Source organism: Eschscholzia californica, unplaced genomic scaffold (assembly GCF_041429995.1).
Source record: "Eschscholzia californica isolate CP2 unplaced genomic scaffold, dmEscCali1.0.p SCAF_4, whole genome shotgun sequence".
Lineage (NCBI taxonomy): Eukaryota > Viridiplantae > Streptophyta > Magnoliopsida > Ranunculales > Papaveraceae > Eschscholzia > Eschscholzia californica.
The window spans coordinates 56,825,335-56,845,208 of NW_028238461.1; the positions used below are offsets into that span (position 1 = coordinate 56,825,335).

Sequence of the window (19,874 nt, forward strand, 5' to 3'; positions counted from 1 at the left end):
CTTAGGGATATTAACCCATCTCACACGAAGTGTTAGTTTAGCCAAATAATATAACGGAATAAAATAGAATAGGTCACTCTAAGATGTGAGTGAATGACATGAATAAAAATATGTAACATCACATATCGAATTAATAAACATATTACATAAACTTATTTCACAGTGCAAACTACTTAAAAAAACGAATATTGGCTTGATTTCAATTTCAACTCAATTTCAACCACTAGAGTTATGTTCATTAAATTAGACATACAACTCATACTTTATTCCATCACGACCTTTGATTATTTTCTTTTTTATTCTAAGAAATCCAAATTACAAAGTTAATTAAGTAGTTAATCTTAAATAACACCTCTTCCCAAAGTTCTTAACAAGAAAACAAGAAAACATTTTTCCAGCAAATTTAATTAAAGATAGAGAGTTTTTCATCATGATTTGTTGGGAAAAATGTCGTCGACCAGATGGAGTTGCCTACTGGATATCGTTAGAGTAGAGGCGAAAGGGTCAAAGATAAAAAATAAAAATTAGAATTTAACTTTAACCCACAAAAAAGTGGATTAGAGGACCACTTGGAAGCTAGTCATCTTTGAGGCCCATTTTATTGAGTGGATCATCTTTAGAGGGGGTCAAAATGAAATTAACATTTTCTTTTGGCACTTCAAAGACAAGATCAGCAAAAATAGGAATACTTAAATGTGAAAAAATAGCAATTCCAGACTCTTTTTAATACTTCAATCACAACTGTATCTTTACATAAAATAATACATAAAAAAAAATAAAGAAATTGAAGAGTAGTAGTACTCAAATCACAACAATAATTTAATAAAGTATATATTAATCATCTTTTTTAATCAATTTCTTTTTCAAGGACTAGCAAGTTTATGATCCACCACTTTCTCTTAACAAACTAGTCAAATCTTGGAATAATCTTCTCATCTCTCATGATATCAATCCAATACAAGATGGAATCCAACGTATCATACGTCGTCGGAAACCCAAGCCTCTCGACCTTTTCTCGACTCGCCAACATCTTCGCCGGACACCGGAATAGACTGTCCATAAATTGCCAATTAGCCAAATCTTCAATCTTGGTTTCACATAAACCTTCCTTCTCTACTATCTCTTCCCATACACTTTCTTTATCAACCATAAATGTAGAAAACAAGAAACTTGACTTCACTATTTCTTCATCATTTTGAGGTACTTGAATTCCAAACTTAGCTCCTAAATGTGGCCAAATTTCTTTCCAAGTGAATCTTGGACCATTTATTGCATTAAAAGCTTCCCCATTAGTTGACAATAATTGGTCATTTGTGGATGCCCATATATGTTGCTCTGCTACTAACCTTGAATCTGCACTGTCAACATAAACTTCCTCCCAACATTGCCTTTCACCTCCAAATATAAATGGAAGATTTAGATATCTACATATACTACCATAAACACATAAACAACCCATGACATTATATATAGTCCTTTGAGAATTACCAAGAATCATACCAGGCCGATGAACCGACCACGTCACTTTATCAGATAATCGTTCTCGTAGCAGATCTTCTAACGCGTAATAGAAATTATAACCGTTTATAACACGGGGACTTTCCTCGTCGTAGTAACGAACTTGGGTTGCTTCGGTTAAAGGGTTATAGACAGATACATAATGTTTAGTTCCAGTTTGAAGGGAAATGTGTTTGAGTGATTTAGCTTTTGGTAAGATAGCATTCAAAACATTAGACATCATGGTTTTGTTTTGATCACAACATTCTTGTGAATCTAAAGGAAATTGGCTTACCCAAGTTACCCAAAATATATGGGTCACATCTTCTAAGGATGAAAGCTTCTCAATTGTTTTTAAAGGGTCTAAAAGATCACAAGAGATGAAGTTGTAGTTTGAATAGTTTTCAAGATTTCTTATCATGAAAGCATCATTTGGGTTTCGAGCAACTCCGTATACCTTCCACCGTGATTTCGTCACTAAATTCTTCGCGATCTCCTTACCTACGAGCCCCGTGACACCACAGATCAGAGCTACTTTGGTTGGAGATGTTTCCTTGAGTACTGCCATTGAAACAAAAGCTAGCCCAAAGAGACCTTGGTGTGAAATGGAGTATACTTTTTCTACCTTGTTGAAGGAGACTCAAGTTAGCTGGTTCTCTCTCTATATATACAATATAGATATAAGAATGAAGGGATTTGTTTAAATATTCTTCAACATAATTAACCTTCATATTCAAATCACATCATGTCTTTGAGCCCAATTTTATAAGGGTTCTTTCCTGATTGACCTTCTAAAGTAGGACCAGATTCCTGCATAGTCCCCTAACTTTCACGAAATACTTAGATGACCCTTTTTGTCTACGAGTTGTTACCATCAGATTTTAATGGTAGTTTAAGATGACAACTCGTGAACGGAAAGATAGAAAAGCGGGTCATCTCGGTATGTTGCGAAAGTTAGGGGGTAACGCGAGAATCTGGTCATACTAGGCCAATAGAGAATAAACCCATTGTATAACTACATCAATACCACTAATTGTTTGGTTTAAGGAATTGATAATACACAACTTCATAAGATGGAATCTTAGTTCTATAGATATGAGAAATCACTTCTGAGATTTTGTTGTCAACAATGAATAAATGATAAGCCATATTATATTGTTGCCCTAAAATATCAAATCCACTTTCAAATCAAGTAAGAGCAAAAAATAAATGTCACTGGGATTTGTTCTCAATACTTAATTAGGATTTATGGGTTGTTTGGTACGTTTTTAAAAGCTTGTGTTCTACTATACTAATTAAATAAACAAATAGTTGGGTTTAGGTTATTTTAGATCTAATATGTGTCTCAAAGTTTCATTCAATCCAACTGTATATTGAATATTAGAACAAAACTATGTTCGTAACTAGTTTGAGGTCGTACGGTTTTTATTTTCTAGTCAAAAGAAAATTTGAGATCAAGATCGTACAACTCTGTTATAGTTACGAGATAACATTTATATGCACCGAAAACAAAAATAAAGTCATTGTATTTTTACGATCTTATTTCGCTTGGAACCTAAACAAATGAAATAGAAGTGTCATCTTGCTTTATTTGAAGGGAAGAAATTGAGGAATTTTGTTAGCTTGGCAATGCTAAGAAATACTTAGATGACCCTTTTTGTCTACGAGTTGTTACCATCAGATTTTAATGGTAGTTTAAGATGACAACTCGTGAACGGAAAGATAGAAAAGCGGGTCATCTCGGTATGTTGCGAAAGTTAGGGGGTAACGCGAGAATCTGGTCATACTAGGCCAATAGAGAATAAACCCATTGTATAACTACATCAATACCACTAATTGTTTGGTTTAAGGAATTGATAATACACAACTTCATAAGATGGAATCTTAGTTCTATAGATATGAGAAATCACTTCTGAGATTTTGTTGTCAACAATGAATAAATGATAAGCCATATTATATTGTTGCCCTAAAATATCAAATCCACTTTCAAATCAAGTAAGAGCAAAAAATAAATGTCACTGGGATTTGTTCTCAATACTTAATTAGGATTTATGGGTTGTTTGGTACGTTTTTAAAAGCTTGTGTTCTACTATACTAATTAAATAAACAAATAGTTGGGTTTAGGTTATTTTAGATCTAATATGTGTCTCAAAGTTTCATTCAATCCAACTGTATATTGAATATTAGAACAAAACTATGTTCGTAACTAGTTTGAGGTCGTACGGTTTTTATTTTCTAGTCAAAAGAAAATTTGAGATCAAGATCGTACAACTCTGTTATAGTTACGAGATAACATTTATATGCACCGAAAACAAAAATAAAGTCATTGTATTTTTACGATCTTATTTCGCTTGGAACCTAAACAAATGAAATAGAAGTGTCATCTTGCTTTATTTGAAGGGAAGAAATTGAGGAATTTTGTTAGCTTGGCAATGCTAAATAATTTTAAATTAGTTAGTGTACAGAATCCAATCGAATATTTTCAGGAATCATGAAGAAGGATTCATTAATTGATTATTTGTCGAAGATGACGCAAGGGAAGAAGACCACACAATCTATCTTCTCTGCGTAGAAATCCAGTGACCTAATGTGGTCAGATGAAGCTTCAATTTTTTAATGTCATTTTCATCTTTTATTATTGTTCTAGTTGCTTCTCCTACCTTACTCAATTATTGAGCTGCCAAACGCTTCTTACTTCTCATTATTTGTTTTTCCCCCAACACTATTTAGGATCTGTTTGATACCGTGAAAAAAACAAGGATTAGAAAGTCGTTTTCACAGAAAATCGATTTTCCACTACTTGAGTAGATTAAAGAAAATTTTGATGAAAGGCCCAAATTTTGGGCCCAAATACAAAAAAAAACCCAATAGGGATTATTAACCCACCCAAAACCCAAAAATCAACTAATATTTGAAATCAAACCCAAATACACATCCCAATGTGCAATCCGGGCCCAACTCGTATCTCTAAGATTTCATATTTTCTTCTAAACCCTCTTTTGCCCTCCTATATATATCCAACAACTCTAACAAATCATATCTTTCTCTCTCAAAAATCTGATTTACTTTCTCTCTCTACCTAAACCAAAACACAAACCCTATTTTCCACCTTCATCTCTTCTACAGTCATCATCTCTTCGATCATCATCTTCGTTTTCACCTTTCTCTCTCTAATATTTTCATCATCTTCGTTCAGTCATCACCTTCAGTCATCACCTATAAAACCGACATCATCTTCTTCAATCATCATCTTCATATATAAAATCACACACACCCACTTTTTCGTGGTTCAGTCCACCCACAAACCCACTTCTTCAATCATCATCTTCATCTTCTTTAATGGAGGTTAAAAAAAAATTCAGATCTGGTTTTAGGGTATTTTCATGGTGTTTTCATGGTTTTGTAGAGAGTTAAATATATAGATCTGTAGATCTACTTATTTGAAGGTCCATTGGTGAGGTTCTTCTTGGTTTTAGGGTATTTTCATGGTGTTTTCATTGTTGTTTCGTACAGATTTGTTAATATTAGCAACCACTTCTCGTTTTGTAAGCAACACTTTACAGTTTGTCTAAACATTTTACGGGATGTGTTAACACTATTCCGTACAGTTATGTTAACAGTAGCAACTGGTTCTCGTTTTGTTAAAAACACTTTACAATTTGTATTAACATTTTAAAGGATGTGTGAACATTTTGCAAAATGTTCACGACAATTTTGTATTAAAGATGTTCAGACCAGTCTAACGTTTTCTAAGCATTTTAAGCAGTGCCCAAACATTTGTTAAATTGCAAAGCCGAATTCAATTTAAAATACCTACACTTCTTCGCTGATGAGAGAACTTTTGATTTTGAAACGGACATACTCCGTCGTTGTGTAACATTTCCGAATATATTCTGAAATGGATGAAGATTAGGTAACTTGCATGCTACATTAAACATAATGCTCGAGGAACAATTTCTGCAATTCTTAAACATTCTTGAAAATGTTCCAACATTATCAATAATGCTCTAACATTATTCGAATTGTTTGGAAAACAACTGTTGTTATTACCTTGCACCCCTAAACATTATTTACAATGCTAGAACACTGTCAATAATGCTAGATCATTTTGCAAATTGTCGGGACACTGCCAATACTGCGAAAACATTATACTTAATGCTAGACCACAATCAATAATGAGAGGACATTTCAAAAATCTGATGCCACTGTTTAGGAAATGTTTAAGAATGAGAGGACATTCTTAAACATTATGCAAAATGTTTAGGAATGCATCTTGCCTTGGTCTGTGATTCAGTCACCTTTGATATTTTTTTGCCTTTTTTACTAGTCCCTGAAGTTATTGTCTCTTCACATGCCCTCTTTCTAGAGCTAGCTCTTTGTACAGCCTATTGTCTTGCTGTTGCTGCTTCTATTTTTTAAATGTTTTCCACAAAATGTTTCTACACAACTCAAAATGTCAAAAACATATCAATTTTTACTCATTAATAACCACAAAATCCATCAACACCCCACTAAATGTTAAAACATAAACCAAATTGCCTGCCACATTGACCAATAACATCACTGTAATAATCAAGTAAAACTCTCAAAAATCATAAACAAAGTACTAAATGTCTCAACATAACCCCAATTTCTGGAACACAACCCAAATTATTAAAACAACTCATTCATTTCATCAACATTCCAGAGAACAAAAACTGGACTACAAATGCTTCCAAATTGTCCCTTGCTATCTTGTGAACTGCTTTCAAATTACATTTGTAATTTAAATAATTTTTCTTCTTTTGCTCCCTTGACTCTGTACGTTGAGCCTTCACCATCTGCTCTTTCGATTTGGATGACGCAGATCGATGCTTCAAACACACAGTAATAGATATGTTAGATCTTTCAGCAAAATGTTCCAACACGACTACAAATGCTACAACACTATAAGCTGATGCCAATGGTTTTCATAACTTTTCACAAAACCCTAGGAATAAGAGTAGGAATAAGTGAAGCAACATTTTACAGAATGACAACACACAAGCAAGTATGCCAAAACAGTATACGAAATGCGAGACCACAAACAATACTGAGAGGACAAACTCCAACATGTCTCGAAATTATGTAAAATGCTTAAAAATGGTTTGAAATATTTATAGAATATTTAAAGTAGTTTTCTTCTTAAAACAAAGAAGAAATTGAAAAGAATTTGGGGCAAAAATAGTTTTCTTTTTCTGCTCCCTAGCCTCTGTTGGTTGAGCCTCCACCAGTGGCTCTCTCGTTTTCGATGTATACGACCGATGCTTCACACAAACAGTAACAGATATGTCAGGTCATTCAACAAAATGTTCAACACTACACTGAATGCTACATCACTATAAATAATGACATATCATTTTGCAATGTGTCTACACAATAAGCCTAGGCCAATGGTCTACACAATAATGACAGATCATTGAGTGAAGTAACAGTTTACAGAATGACAACACACTAACAAATATGCCAAACCATTATAAGAAATGAGAGAGCACAAACATTAATTAGAGGACATTCTCACAGATGTCTATAGAATATCGTACCTTAATTAGCCTGTGAAGGACTCGCTACTTTCTTGCCTTTTTTCCTAGGCCCAACGGATGATGGCTCTTCACTAGCCACCTTTCTTGCTTAGGATGTTGTTAGTTGCAAAATGTATGTACACAACCAAAATCTCTAAACATATACTAATTTCTTTTACACAACCATGAATGTTAAAACAAACCATTCATTTCATCAACAAAGACAAACACCCATAAATCCAAAACAAATGACTAAATTCCTCCACAGAAACCTAACTTTCCTATCACACTCCTGATAATAAATCTCAAATTTCAATAAAGTTAGGTTTCTGAAACCTAACTTTCCTAAATTTCGAAGTATACCCTCGATGCTTCACACAATCAGTAACAGATATGTCAGGGCATTCAACGAAATGTTCAAACACTACACTGAATGATACATCACTATAAATAATGGTAGATCATTTTGGAATGTGTTTACACAATAACACTAGGCCAATGATGGTCTACACAATAATAAAAGATCACAAATTGAAGCAACATTTTACAGAATGACAACACACTAACAAACATGCCGAACCATTATATGGAATGTCAGAGCATAAACATTAATTACAGAACATTGTCAAAGATGTGTATACAATAACATACCTTTGCTTGTTGAGGACTAGCAACTTTTTTGCCTTTTTTGCTAGGCCCAGCAGAGGATGGCTCTTCAGCAACTCTCTTCCTAGGGCTAGCCCTCACTGGAGTCTGTTGTCTTTTTTCAGGAGCATCTCCTTTCTTTGTGTTTGTTTTCACCATCTTTGTAATCTGCAAAATTTGTTATGTTTTGTATTACACACCCACATGTTTCAAACAAACACAGAATGTATGTACACAATCAAAATGTCTTAACATATACTAATTTCTTATACACAACCATGAATGTTAAAACACACACCAATAAATGTGAGCACAGAAACCTAAATGTTAAAACAACCCTAACCTAGAAACTTGATGTAGATTCATAAACACCCAAATGACCTTTCTGTGAAGATGCATGCTTCCGAAATCACAAACAACTATCAAAATGTCTAAACATAATCTAACATTTCTTCAACACAACCCAGAATGATAGAACAAATCATTCACTTCATCAACAAAGACAGACCCCTAAAAATCAAAGACAAAGTACTAAATGTCTCCACAGAAACCTAACTTTCAGATCACAACCCTAAATGTTAAAACAAACCTAACCTACAATGTCTAAACACCCAAATGCTTCCGAAATCACAAAACAACAACCAAAATGTTTTATCACAAACTGTAGAGCAACTTAACCCTAAAACTTTTTTGAAAAACAACCCAAAATGTTTTCTCACAAACTCAAGATCAGACTACTGAACTTGAAATAATAAACCCTAATTCTTTGAAAACACCCCCAAATTTTCGAACACCCCTAAAACTGAACCAACAACCCTAAAATATTACCAACAAACACAGATCTGAAACAACAAACCCCAAAAATTTTCTAACAAACCAAATAATTTACCAACAACAGAGAGACGATCAAGAGTTAGAGGAAGAACAGGGACGTACCTGTGTTTGAAAGAGAGAGAAATCGAAAGAGAAGCACCAGATATGTTGAAAGAGAGCGAAATAGAGAGAGAAATGGGTAGATCCGGTTGCTTAAATAGGTTTGCTTGAGAGAGATTCGCCGGTAACGTTTCGAATGAAAGAGGCGTTAATGACTGTGGTTGTTTCGCTTGAAAAAGAGATAGAGAGAGAGAGAGAGAGAGATGGACTGGTATGAATGAAGAGAGAGAGTTTGATCGAAATAGAGAGAGAGATAGAGATGAATCTTTTTGATGGAGAGAGAGGGTTTAGAGGTTTTCAAGTCAGAGAGAGAGAGCGCGGAAGCCGAGAGAGAAATAGAGTGGCTGCATGTGGGTCGGGTCTAATCAAAGTCAGGGAGAGAAAGAGAAAGGCTGGTTGTTGGTGGGAAATGAGTGAGGGATATAAGAGGTAAGCATTTCTTTTGGAGGGATAGAGAGGTAAAATCACTTTTTGGGTTTTTTTTTAGATAATATTCCCTATTGGGTTGGATTTGGTATTTTGGTGCCAATTTTGGGCCTTAGATTTATCCTCTCTAGATTAAAATGGTGCGAAAACCGATTTCTCGTGGGAAGATGTTGACTATGCAGAGCCTCTCTGTTTAAGGTAGACTTTTCTCTTCTCATTGAGTCATTGTCTGACTCACACGAATCAAATATGAACAGTGCTTCTCTCTTCTCATTGTCTGACTCAGGCGACTCCATATCTAATATGAACAATTTGGACTCAATTAGACCTAAAATCATTCTACTAAAGAATTGGAAAATGAAAGCAGGAAATATTAAATAAAGGCATATTATATCAAAACTCAGCAAATATCAACAGCTAAATTACACAAAATTAGATTCCTCATTAAGACAAAATGGATTTCTATCACTACTAAGGCTATCGAAACTAGTATACGCCATGGTTCTCACATGTCATATGCCTCCGAGTGGAACCCGAGCTCATCATCTAGAGCCAAAGAATATCATATCCACCCGAGCCAAAGAATATCTCATTAACCAGACTAATCTTGATTTGGTGTTTTCTTTTGTTTCTCCCGGTTTTCTTCAACAATTTTCTCGAGCTCTTTCTGACTAGTTGCAATTAAACCTTTAACAGTGTCGAACGTAGTAAGCCTAATACTGCAAAATATATAGCACCTTTCAGTAATTAAGATGGAAATTTTGGACCCTTTTTGTTCTTTGTTAATCAATCTAAACTACCCAAGGTAAGGTTTTCGATCCGGAGTTTTTCCAATTCATATATACTGGATAGAAAGATTATGACGAAATCAGCTACAAAAAGGATTAGATGCAAACCTGCTATTTGGTAGGTTTTTTAGTGCATTCGGCACAAAACCCCTATACAAGCCGATGACACCATCGCGCGCCACGATACCTGTCCAAAATTTCAAGAGAAAATCATAAAACTGTGTATGAAATTATGAATTCTTGATACAAGAAAAGTGAAGTAGATTCAGGAGTTGGGTAACTGAGAATTATTATGTCGAAGGACGTTACCAGGAAATGCATCAAGAACAGTCTTGTATGGAGAACCTCTCATCTGCATTTGCCTTCTCACTGTGTCTAAGGGATAGCACATGAGTGTGGCAAGAGTTGCGGACATCAATGCTGTCACAAGAGATGTTTCTGTTCTTGTTTGGTACTTCTCTGGTAATGATTTCTTAATCCTGGCAAAAACGCGTAGTAACAATGTGATTTTCAGTATCCTGATTCCGATTTTTATTTCGGCTCTCTCGTTCACAGTTAATATATAAAAGGGAAATCATCAGAAGAGTTAGCTCACAAGTCGAAAATGCAGAAGTTAACTGCAATATAAGGTGCTATTCCAAGAAGAGAAGGTCCGAGGCCTTTATAAAAGGAGGCAATTCCTTCGTCTCTTAACATGCCTAGTGCAACCTGAAATAAGAAACTTTAACCAATACTTCGTCATTCTTAGGCGAAAGCACAGCTAAGATTGGGATCTTACCTGGGACATAGTTCTCGATCCAGGTTCAACTGCTAACCTTAACCTGAGGACATCTAAAGGATATGTTACCTGAAAAGTGTAGAAATTACCGAGTAAGATTTATAAACATAAGAAAATATTGGATTAGAAAAGTACCCACAAAACCAAAATGCATGACACTATGACAGAGAGCCATAGTCTTGAGCCAAGATAGTAGAATATACTACAGTTTTCAATCATATGATCCATTCTTCTTGTTTTAATTAACACGATGAGGCTTTTTAGTATCATTACATTCCAAGATTACATGGTCTAATCATCGGTCAATTTGACTTCTGGTATATTGAAGAGATTCATCAATAATGGTGGGGTTCGGTCAGAGGGACGGGTGGGGTGATTGAAATATATGATATTTTGTTAGGTATCACTACACTGATATATTGATTACAAATCTACCCAAGAAAAGTGACAAAGAACAAGCTGTGTGTGCGGGTGTGAGTGAGAGAAGGAGAGAAAAGATTCCACTTCAATAATAAGTACATTTTAGTACTTACAAAAGTAGAAGTCATGCCAGCACAAGCCCCAGCAGCAAGTCTTCCAACGACAGAAAGCTCCTCATTCTTTCCTTTGAAAAGTTTCTATAACACCAAAAGCAAGATACATCAAACGTCTTGGTTTAAACTAGTATTGAATCAAGACCAATCTCCTCACGTTTGATGGGTTTACCTTGTAAGTTTCATAAGCGAAAAGCTGGACTGCACTATAGGGTATGACACGAATCACCTAAAATAAATAGAAAATGAAATGCTGAGATAATGATATCGGCGGCCAACAAGTTCAGGATGTTGGAACATAAAATACCTGAGGAAGGTTTCCTTTCCAATACCCTTTAAGTCCCTCTTCTTTCCCGATCAATGACATAGCCTGCACGATAAGTGTACTAAGAAACTTAAAACTCCATTTCAAAGATGTTATTAGCATTCAGCCAGGATACTTCCCGCCACTTAAACTTGGATAGACGAAATACCAGGACACAAGGAGTCTGTTGTGGAAATCAACTGGACTATCTGCCTATGCTTCCCACTTCAAAGGAATAACGTGTTTTCAATTTCTTGAGTTAATTAGTTGTCGAAAACATCGTTTGCCGAAAACATTATTCTTTACAGTTGGACTACAAAAAGATAGTGCATTTTCGAAAAACCCAAGTAATCGAAATTCGGAAAACCAATGCAGTATGAAAATTAAATTATATTAACACTTCAGTCCTAGTTTATATTTCGTATGAAATACATTAGTACGTAACATGGATGGTAACACACCTCAAGGAATCCAATTGCTTTTTTCGCACTTTCTTCTCCAACCCTCAACCCATGAGTCTGAAAACAAAACAAATAAGCAGATAACGTCGAAGAACGTGTAACCATTTCGAGCATAAATTACAAAAAAAAAAAACTTTCTTTTAGAAGAAAATACCATTTTGCAGTTTAGAGATACCCAACAATTAACCAATATAATCAAGATACTAGTTCACCACATTTTGAATAATAATGGAGATTAGGTCAAAATCCATTTTGAATAATAATGGAGATTCATTTCATATACAGATAAGGGAATTAGAGATTTTGGTTTTTGATAAAAACAAAAATGAAAGGTAAAGATGAACTCACAATTGACAACTCAATCAAACTCAATCCACAGAGATCAACAATTAAATCTAAAAACAGCAATTCAATTAGTAAATCCAAGAAGAAGACAAATTCACACAAATGTTGTTTGAAACCAGCAAGGGGGGAAATCCCAAAAGATTACAGACCCAGAAGATAATTCACCTGCATGAGCAATTTGACTCGATCGAGAGGAGCTGTGAAGGTTTTAGCGGCAGCTCCGGCAACCGCTCCGGCCGCAAAAAGAGCTGCATCTTTAGGAACAAAAGCTAATAAAGCCAATGGGTGTTTTAGAAGTTGGTCAGTCGTCGGAGAAAACTCCAATTTATCTCTCTTCTCTACAATTGAAACACAAGAAAACCCACCACCACCACCACCACCACCACTCTCTAGATCGGGAATTCTTCTCCATACTAACGAACCCTTTTCTTCTCTCATTTTTTTATTTTTTTGATTGAAGAAAAAAAAAACAAATGAAGAAGTTGCACACAGTTCTTAGAAAACTTCTATAAGCCCCATAGCAACAACCAAATTTTGTGAGTACTCACATGTAAAGAGGGCGCCTCTAGTGATAAAGTAATGTCACGGAACAAGGAAAACTAAGCAAGACTCTGGGCCGAAATTCTACCTAGTTTGCCGTGATTTGTGGTTTCGTAGATCAAAATCATCGAAAGTATGAATCACGACAAACCACATAAGATTATTGTCCAGAGTCTGCTTAGTTTTCCTTGTTCTTTAGCATTTTTCTTAGTGATAATGGGGCTATAGAATTCCGGTTTCAACTTTCGACTTGATCGATTGGCTTAGAAAAATATTAATCACAACAAACTACGTAAGATTATTGTCCAGAATTTGCCTAGTTTTCCTTGTTCTCTAGCATTTTTCTTAGTTCGTGATAATGGGGCTATAGAATTCCGGTTTCAACTTCAGTACCGACTTGAACGATTGGCTTAGAAAAATTATTAATCACAACAAACTGCATAACATTATTATCCAGAGCCTGCCTAGTTTTCTTTCTTCTCTAATATTTTTCTTAGTTAGTGATAGTGGGGCTATAGAATTTCGATTTCAACTTCAGTGTCGACTTGATCCATTGGCTTAGCAAAATTATTTATGACAATGCTACTTGGGTTAACAAACATGGTCTGAAGGAGTCGAGACGGAAGATTTTATACATGTGATGTCAACACGACATTATCAAAATGCCAGGATTTCTCTTGTGTGGGCCATTCAGACTCATTTTTGCGGGACCAAATAGCATTTTCCAATAAATAAAGTACTGAGTATGAAATAAAAAAGATGTGCAGCAAACTTTCATACTTCTTTATTTATAGAACAGAACTTTGGGCAAACCCAAAAAATAGCTAAAGCAACAATTTAGATCACTTTGAAGAGAATCAAACAACCTAGTACAAGAAATAAGACCAAAATTGATCAACATTTTCAAGTCATATAGTATGTGTTTGGGTGAAATCCATCATAAATGGTATTGCTTCCAATAAGCTTTGGGGTCACTTGAGTTTAAAATTGACCAATAAAAATATCTCTTCTCCAAAGATCAATCAACAATATAACAAAAGAAATATAAAAATTCAGTGAAAGTAATAAAATCTCCTTTTAAGACCAGAAAGATCAAACTCTCCATTTTAAGCTGCTGAAATTCCAACAGATGATAAAGTTGATTCAATGTCCTTCAAGTTCAGGATGTTTGTTGGATCTGCCATTCGAAACAATTTCAACACATATGTTAGATATCTATACACACACACATTTATATATATATATATATATATATATATATATATATATATATGTTAGAATTCGAGTTTGGGTTTTTTCATAAGCAAGCTTAAAGGGAGCTTGGTCGATGCTGGTAAGGTTGAAACTTACTTGCTGGAGTAGTTTTAAGGACGAAAAAACAAGCCCCGATAACAAAGTAGCAAAGTAAAAGAATCAGTCCTTTCATATAATGTGAAGTCCCATCCTGAAAAAAGAAAATATAGATTATGAGAATAGTCTCACGTAGACAAACAAACAATTAGAAACAACGAAAATAAACTACTAGTATATTTTACCTGTAAAGTGAAAGCTGTAACAATTATTGATAAAGCTAAGGAACCGGTTTCAAGAAGATTGAAATCAAGATCCATTTCAACACCGAATATCCAAGCAACGATTACGCTTAATGGAACCTAGATCATGTTTAAACACAAAAAAGGTTCATACATTGATGAAAATATAACATAGTTCTTAAAGGATAATGTTAGTAGAAAAATCTTACCACAAACATAGAAATTTGAGTAGCTGATCCCAAAGCTACACCTAATGTTATATCCTAAGATTAATATGAAACAAACTTATTCAATACCCAAATTTGTTTTTTAGCCTCAAAGATATAAAATGTTGGGTTAATAATTTATGGTGAAGATTGAAGGACTAACCAGTTTGTTCTTAAAGGCGAAAATTACTGCCCCGGCATGTTCAGCTGCATTTCCTACGATTGGCAGCAAGATTATGCTAATGAAGCTGACTGAAAGTCCCCAAGAATCAGATGCATCCTGATGACAATTAAAAATCCAAATTGAAATTGTTATCGACACATAAAGTTAAAGTTCCAGTAGTTATTGATATTGTCTCTGTTTTTGCTGTCCAGGCCCACGCCCATTGGGCACTGGGCTTGTTTTAGGGTGAAGGGTTTGAAAAATAAATACCCTTATTTCATGTGTCAATAGAATTTGTATATATACCTCTATTGTACCGACGATATACTCAGACAGCAAGGCGATGATAACAGTCATACCGGCCAGCCAAATAAATCCACTCCAAAATCCTATCACTGCCTCATCTTCAGTTGTCAAGTCATCGTCATCTTCTTCCTGATGAGTTTTTCATATTAAAACAAAATGTGAGTTTTTCTCTCCAAGTACTAGAATATTTTGATAAGTGTATGTATAGGACTACTAATTAATCACCTCTTGTGCTTCGAAAAGTTGTCGATGGGTTTTTAATTGGAAGAAGAGATAAGAGATATAAGCAATCAACATTATGATGCAGCTAACTCTTGACAATGTTAGAGTTGGGTCAGAGTCGAATGTTGTCGAACCAGCACTGGTAGTAGTAGTAGTAGTAGTAACATATCTAAACATCAATGGCAGTGTATGGCACAATAGACCCAACAATAGTAGTAAAGAATTTACATCCGCTTGCTTCTGCAAAATCATCCACATAATCGTCAAAACATACATATACGAAAAAGTTATGTATCGGTTAGGCGGGTAAGATTAGTGAATCTTATAACTTACTCTGTCGTATTTTTGTTCGTCTTTAAGATTAGCAATACCACCACAAAAGAGAGATGTCCCAAGAACAAGAAGAAGGTTTGAAAGAATGGAACCAAGAAGTGAGTACTTGACAACTGCAATTTTCCTATTGTAGAGAGCAAAAAGTGATATTATAAGCTCTGTTGCATTCCCACATGTTGCATTAAGAAGTCCCCCAACTGAAAATATTCAAAATTCTCTAATATAAATTTAGGAATTAAGTAAAAATAATTAAAGATTAATTTAAACAACAACAATAATTATAGATAAAAAATTTACTTGTTGGGCCAGTGTAGATTGCTATTTGCCTGCAATATACAAATCAAAACACACATATAAAAATCAGTATCGTCATTTTTGTTTTAAGTTAAAAGTACGAGAAGTTCATTTTATGCATAAAAATAAATAAATTTGTGAACTTACTCTGTCAAAAAGCTGACACGTTCAGCGAGGGGAACTAATGCAATCAGACTCAATGCGAAAACCCATGGCTGCTTACAAAAAAATTATTAGTTAAGAAACACATATATGTAGGTGTTTGGATACGTTATAGTATAAAAAGAGATAATGTAAATTGAGAAGCTAGCTTCTTCGAGACAGTTTACATTAGAAGGGCTCATTAGAATTTTGGTTGTTCAGACTCTCACGCCCAACCGATGGTTTACTTATCTTTTAAGCCCATCGGAACGGGGCAAGATTGAGGAGGCCATATTTCTATAAGCGAGAAATCATTGACAGTAGGCCGGCCATTGAAAAAGCGATTTAAGACAGATGAACTTGATAACAAAAGTGAGACAAATACGAAACAAAAAAAAATGTACTCACACGACCAAAGTCAAAAGATTGAGCAACAATAGCCAAAGGAATGGCAGGAAAAAGAAGAGAAAGTTTAGTCCCTAATATAACTTCTTGAAGATTCATCAAGAATTTTCTTAAAACTCCAATTCTAACTCTTGAAACAAGAGTTAGATCCGATTTCTTTCTCAACGATGAAGACGACATATTATGTGCGGTCCTACCATGTTTTATCTCCTTACTCACTCCCTTAAGGTTATTTCCATTTTCCAAGTTCCATGGTTCTTGTTGTTGTGTTGTTCCTCCAGACATGGCTAGCTAGCTTAGTTCTCTCTCAATCTCTCTGTGTTAGTAGTAGTGATGATTAGGGTTTGTAAGTGACATACGAGAGTGAGTCTAGATATATAGTATTTGTAGAAGAAGGTTAAGGATTGAGGCATTTTCCAGGAAGCTTCTTTCTTTGATTTTGTTATGTGAATGAATATATAATAGTATCTCTTATTGTAGTAACAAAGTAAATAAGAATCTCACTTAATATCCGTTTCTTTTTTTTGCTTTGAAAAAAAAAAAAAGTTCATAAAAGGAATTTATTACAAAAAAAATTGAATCCATTTTATTAAAATTGAGGTTAAGTTCAAAGAAAAAAATTGACTAAATCTTCAATAACTGTGAGAAAAAAAGTTAAACCATATTTATTACTATTACTGTATCTAGAGAATGAATCTCTGAGATTCAGATTTTTCAGTTAATCGTCAACTTGGTTGATCCTAAAAGGTATAAAAAATCTTTGTTGAAAGAAAAGAGTAAGTACTCCTAAGAAATAGATTTTGTTAATTGATCGCTTAATTATTCTTAAAAAAAAATGTTTGTAGTTGCCATAGAATGGGGAAGTTTTTGAGTGAAAATCCATGGCCGGTCGGATATCGGTCATACTCCTTTGGAAAGAGAAATCAGAAATTGGAGTAAAATTTGATTGCCTTATCGGTTTTCAAGCCAAATTTATGTCAAAATGTTTTGCTTGTAAAACATTTACCAAATGTTAAAGTCTTATATATTTGTAAGGGAAATTTTTCTCCTATTTTTAACACAATAGAATCTTTTAAGTAAATTATTTTGTAATAGTATATCAATTTACGTGATAAAACATTATAACAACTAATAGATGAAATTGGAAGTATATCGATTTATATCATTATCGTTTGTCATTGTAGTAGTTGATAACATTTCGCCACCATTCTTTCTGTGAAACCAATTTTTATTTTTGATGAAAGGTCTGTGAAACCAATTTAGTTTGAAATTTCGATTCGTTTAACTATATCGTCTAATATTATGAGTCACTTAAATATTTGGAAATGAGAGATAAAATAGAAACTAAATTGCCCTCGTATCAAAATCATAACACTAAAGGAACTAAATCAATAAATGTTGGATCTTAGTGAGTTTTGATAGGTTGATATAGAAATGTCCAAAATGTAAATATTGAGGCCCATAATAGTTCCCATGCTGAGAAGAAGAACTTGCTTTTGTGTACATAGATGTACAAATAATTCTCCCCACGTAAGTTCCACGAACCTTCTTCGGAATGCTTCCGTGGCATCCTTGTAATCTCGTAAAAGTTGAAATGATTCAGATTTAGACACGTCATATTGTCTGGGTAACCACTCGATTATCAATTAAGAGAGCAGAGTTTGAACCTTACCGTTTTAATGAAAATAATTGAGTTAATATATGGAGGAGTTCTCCCGTTTGGACACTTATGAATTTATTAAATACGAGATATTTATTTTTGCCATCAAACGTCACAAGATCAATTCTTTCATTATCTTGACAGTGCATCTATTCTGCAATACAGATGTCCTAAGTTCGATTCTATGCAAGTGCAAATCTAGGATTATCGAATTTGCGTATAAATAAGTAGTTATATAGACATTAGGCAAGTAGTTTCGTTGAGCTTTCGGTATGTGTTTGTAAGAGTTTAAATTCGACCGTTTATCGTGTTTATCACATCGTGTCGATGTATCAATTCCGCGCAATACGGCGAGAGGACAATAGAGTGGTATGGCGTGAGGGCAATAGAGTGGTCCACCCTAGTCCCTAGATGACTGGGGTCCCCTAAAGGCAGTGCTATTTCCATGAAGTTTCGTACGTTGGTGAATATGTGCCAATTTGGGACCTTGAGGTGTATATCTTCTTGTACTTGGTTTTGGCCATGATTGAGCTCTCTCTCCCTCTCTATCTAATCTATCTATCATCCTTTGGATATACTCAACCATTATTTCTGTCTTTTCCTTTATAATAACATTGCCTTTTCATTCTCTACAAACAATCATTTTATTGTGATGCATTGCGACAAGCAATGGTACCATAATTTAAGCAAAAAAGAATAGCCTTTTGAACCCGATCCTAAAAACGGAGCCGACCAACTTAATGAGAAGGATTAATTTTCTTCATATGGATTATATATATCTCAAGGGGGTTTGAAAGGCGCCCCTATTTTTGCTCACCTGATGAACACGTTTTGGGTAACATGTCGAAGAAGCCCCTTTAACAAAATGGGCGCCTTTAGAACTTCACTCGCCCCAATTGAAATGTTAAGGCACTCACCATTTTTGAAATATGCACTCACATTTCTTTCGACTTGAAGTCTTGAACACAAAATATTTTTTTATGCAGTGTATAAAACAAAAATGGTGAGTGCACTTAAATTTCCATGTCGGAATCACATTCCTCAGTCTAGCCCATTTCTAGTTTAGATAGTCGTTGGGCCATGATGCCCCTTGTGCTTAGCCGATTCACTTGAGGCCCATTTTCTTAGAAAATTAGGGAGACTTAGGTTTCATAGGTACCTCAGAATTGCTAAGCCCAACTTGGGTAAAAGTCAAAATAGTTAGAGTGGTGCCTATATAACTTCCCAGTAGAGAAGCTTCTCTAGTTTCTTGCTATCAGAAAGTATTGTTGTGATCAAATTTAGTTGGCTGCTCCAAGGAATTAGAGCCATTAAGAAATTTTAGGTGCATTTGTAGATCCTTTACTCGAAGAACCCATTCAATACTGGAAAATGTCACTATGCCCGGTCAAAATCTCAGCCAAATCTTGGGGCGGGCCAAACTTTCCCTATATCTGGCCCGGGCACATAGCCCACCTGAGATTTTGGCCGCGCAAGATCATCTCCATGATTAAACACTTGAGGCGAGGCCTATTAAATTTGGCAGGCTACCCCTGAGTTCAAAATGGACAACAAAAGAGATTCCGGACCCAAGGACAAATGATGGACCAGCAAGTAAGGGTAGTGGAGCGGGACTTTCACAGACTTTCATAGACAAAATGTCCCGTAGACATTTCAAGACATTTCGGATGAGTTATTATAGACAACATGTGTTCATAGACATTTTCAAGACATTGAGAGTTTGTAGACAAAATGTCTTTATAGACATTTCAAGACATTTGATCCATAGACAAAATGTCCTGGGGACATTTTAAGATCTTGAGTCCATTGACAAAATGTGTAA

The 19,874-nt window shown here is 34.8% G+C and overlaps 3 protein-coding genes across 3 annotated transcripts; all 3 read right to left on the minus strand.

The window, feature by feature from the left end:
* Positions 1 to 696: 696 nt before the first annotated feature.
* On the minus strand, positions 697 to 2,232 carry LOC147546671 ((S)-8-oxocitronellyl enol synthase CYC2-like). The gene is made up of 2 exons (XM_086635370.1): positions 1,489 to 2,232; positions 697 to 1,395 (listed from the first exon to the last, which is right to left on the minus strand). The coding sequence occupies exons 1-2, from the start codon at positions 2,063 to 2,065 to the stop codon at positions 908 to 910; spliced, it is 1,065 nt and encodes a 354-aa protein (XP_086491496.1). The 5' UTR covers positions 2,066 to 2,232; the 3' UTR covers positions 697 to 907.
* A 7,180-nt stretch (positions 2,233 to 9,412) lies between these two features.
* On the minus strand, positions 9,413 to 12,796 carry LOC147546672 (putative envelope ADP,ATP carrier protein, chloroplastic). Its single transcript, XM_086673574.1, has 10 exons — positions 12,416 to 12,796; positions 11,906 to 11,962; positions 11,448 to 11,510; positions 11,313 to 11,369; positions 11,141 to 11,224; positions 10,608 to 10,676; positions 10,425 to 10,537; positions 10,139 to 10,308; positions 9,938 to 10,016; positions 9,413 to 9,760 (listed from the first exon to the last, which is right to left on the minus strand). The coding sequence occupies exons 1-10, from the start codon at positions 12,686 to 12,688 to the stop codon at positions 9,643 to 9,645; spliced, it is 1,083 nt and encodes a 360-aa protein (XP_086529700.1). The 5' UTR covers positions 12,689 to 12,796; the 3' UTR covers positions 9,413 to 9,642.
* Positions 12,797 to 13,552: 756 nt separating this feature from the next.
* Positions 13,553 to 16,923, minus strand: LOC147546673 (vacuolar cation/proton exchanger 3-like). Its single transcript, XM_086673573.1, has 11 exons — positions 16,396 to 16,923; positions 15,994 to 16,061; positions 15,850 to 15,878; positions 15,553 to 15,749; positions 15,223 to 15,459; positions 14,998 to 15,126; positions 14,692 to 14,808; positions 14,532 to 14,585; positions 14,326 to 14,442; positions 14,141 to 14,234; positions 13,553 to 13,967 (listed from the first exon to the last, which is right to left on the minus strand). The coding sequence occupies exons 1-11, from the start codon at positions 16,675 to 16,677 to the stop codon at positions 13,897 to 13,899; spliced, it is 1,395 nt and encodes a 464-aa protein (XP_086529699.1). The 5' UTR covers positions 16,678 to 16,923; the 3' UTR covers positions 13,553 to 13,896.
* Between the last annotated feature and the right edge of the window lie 2,951 nt (positions 16,924 to 19,874).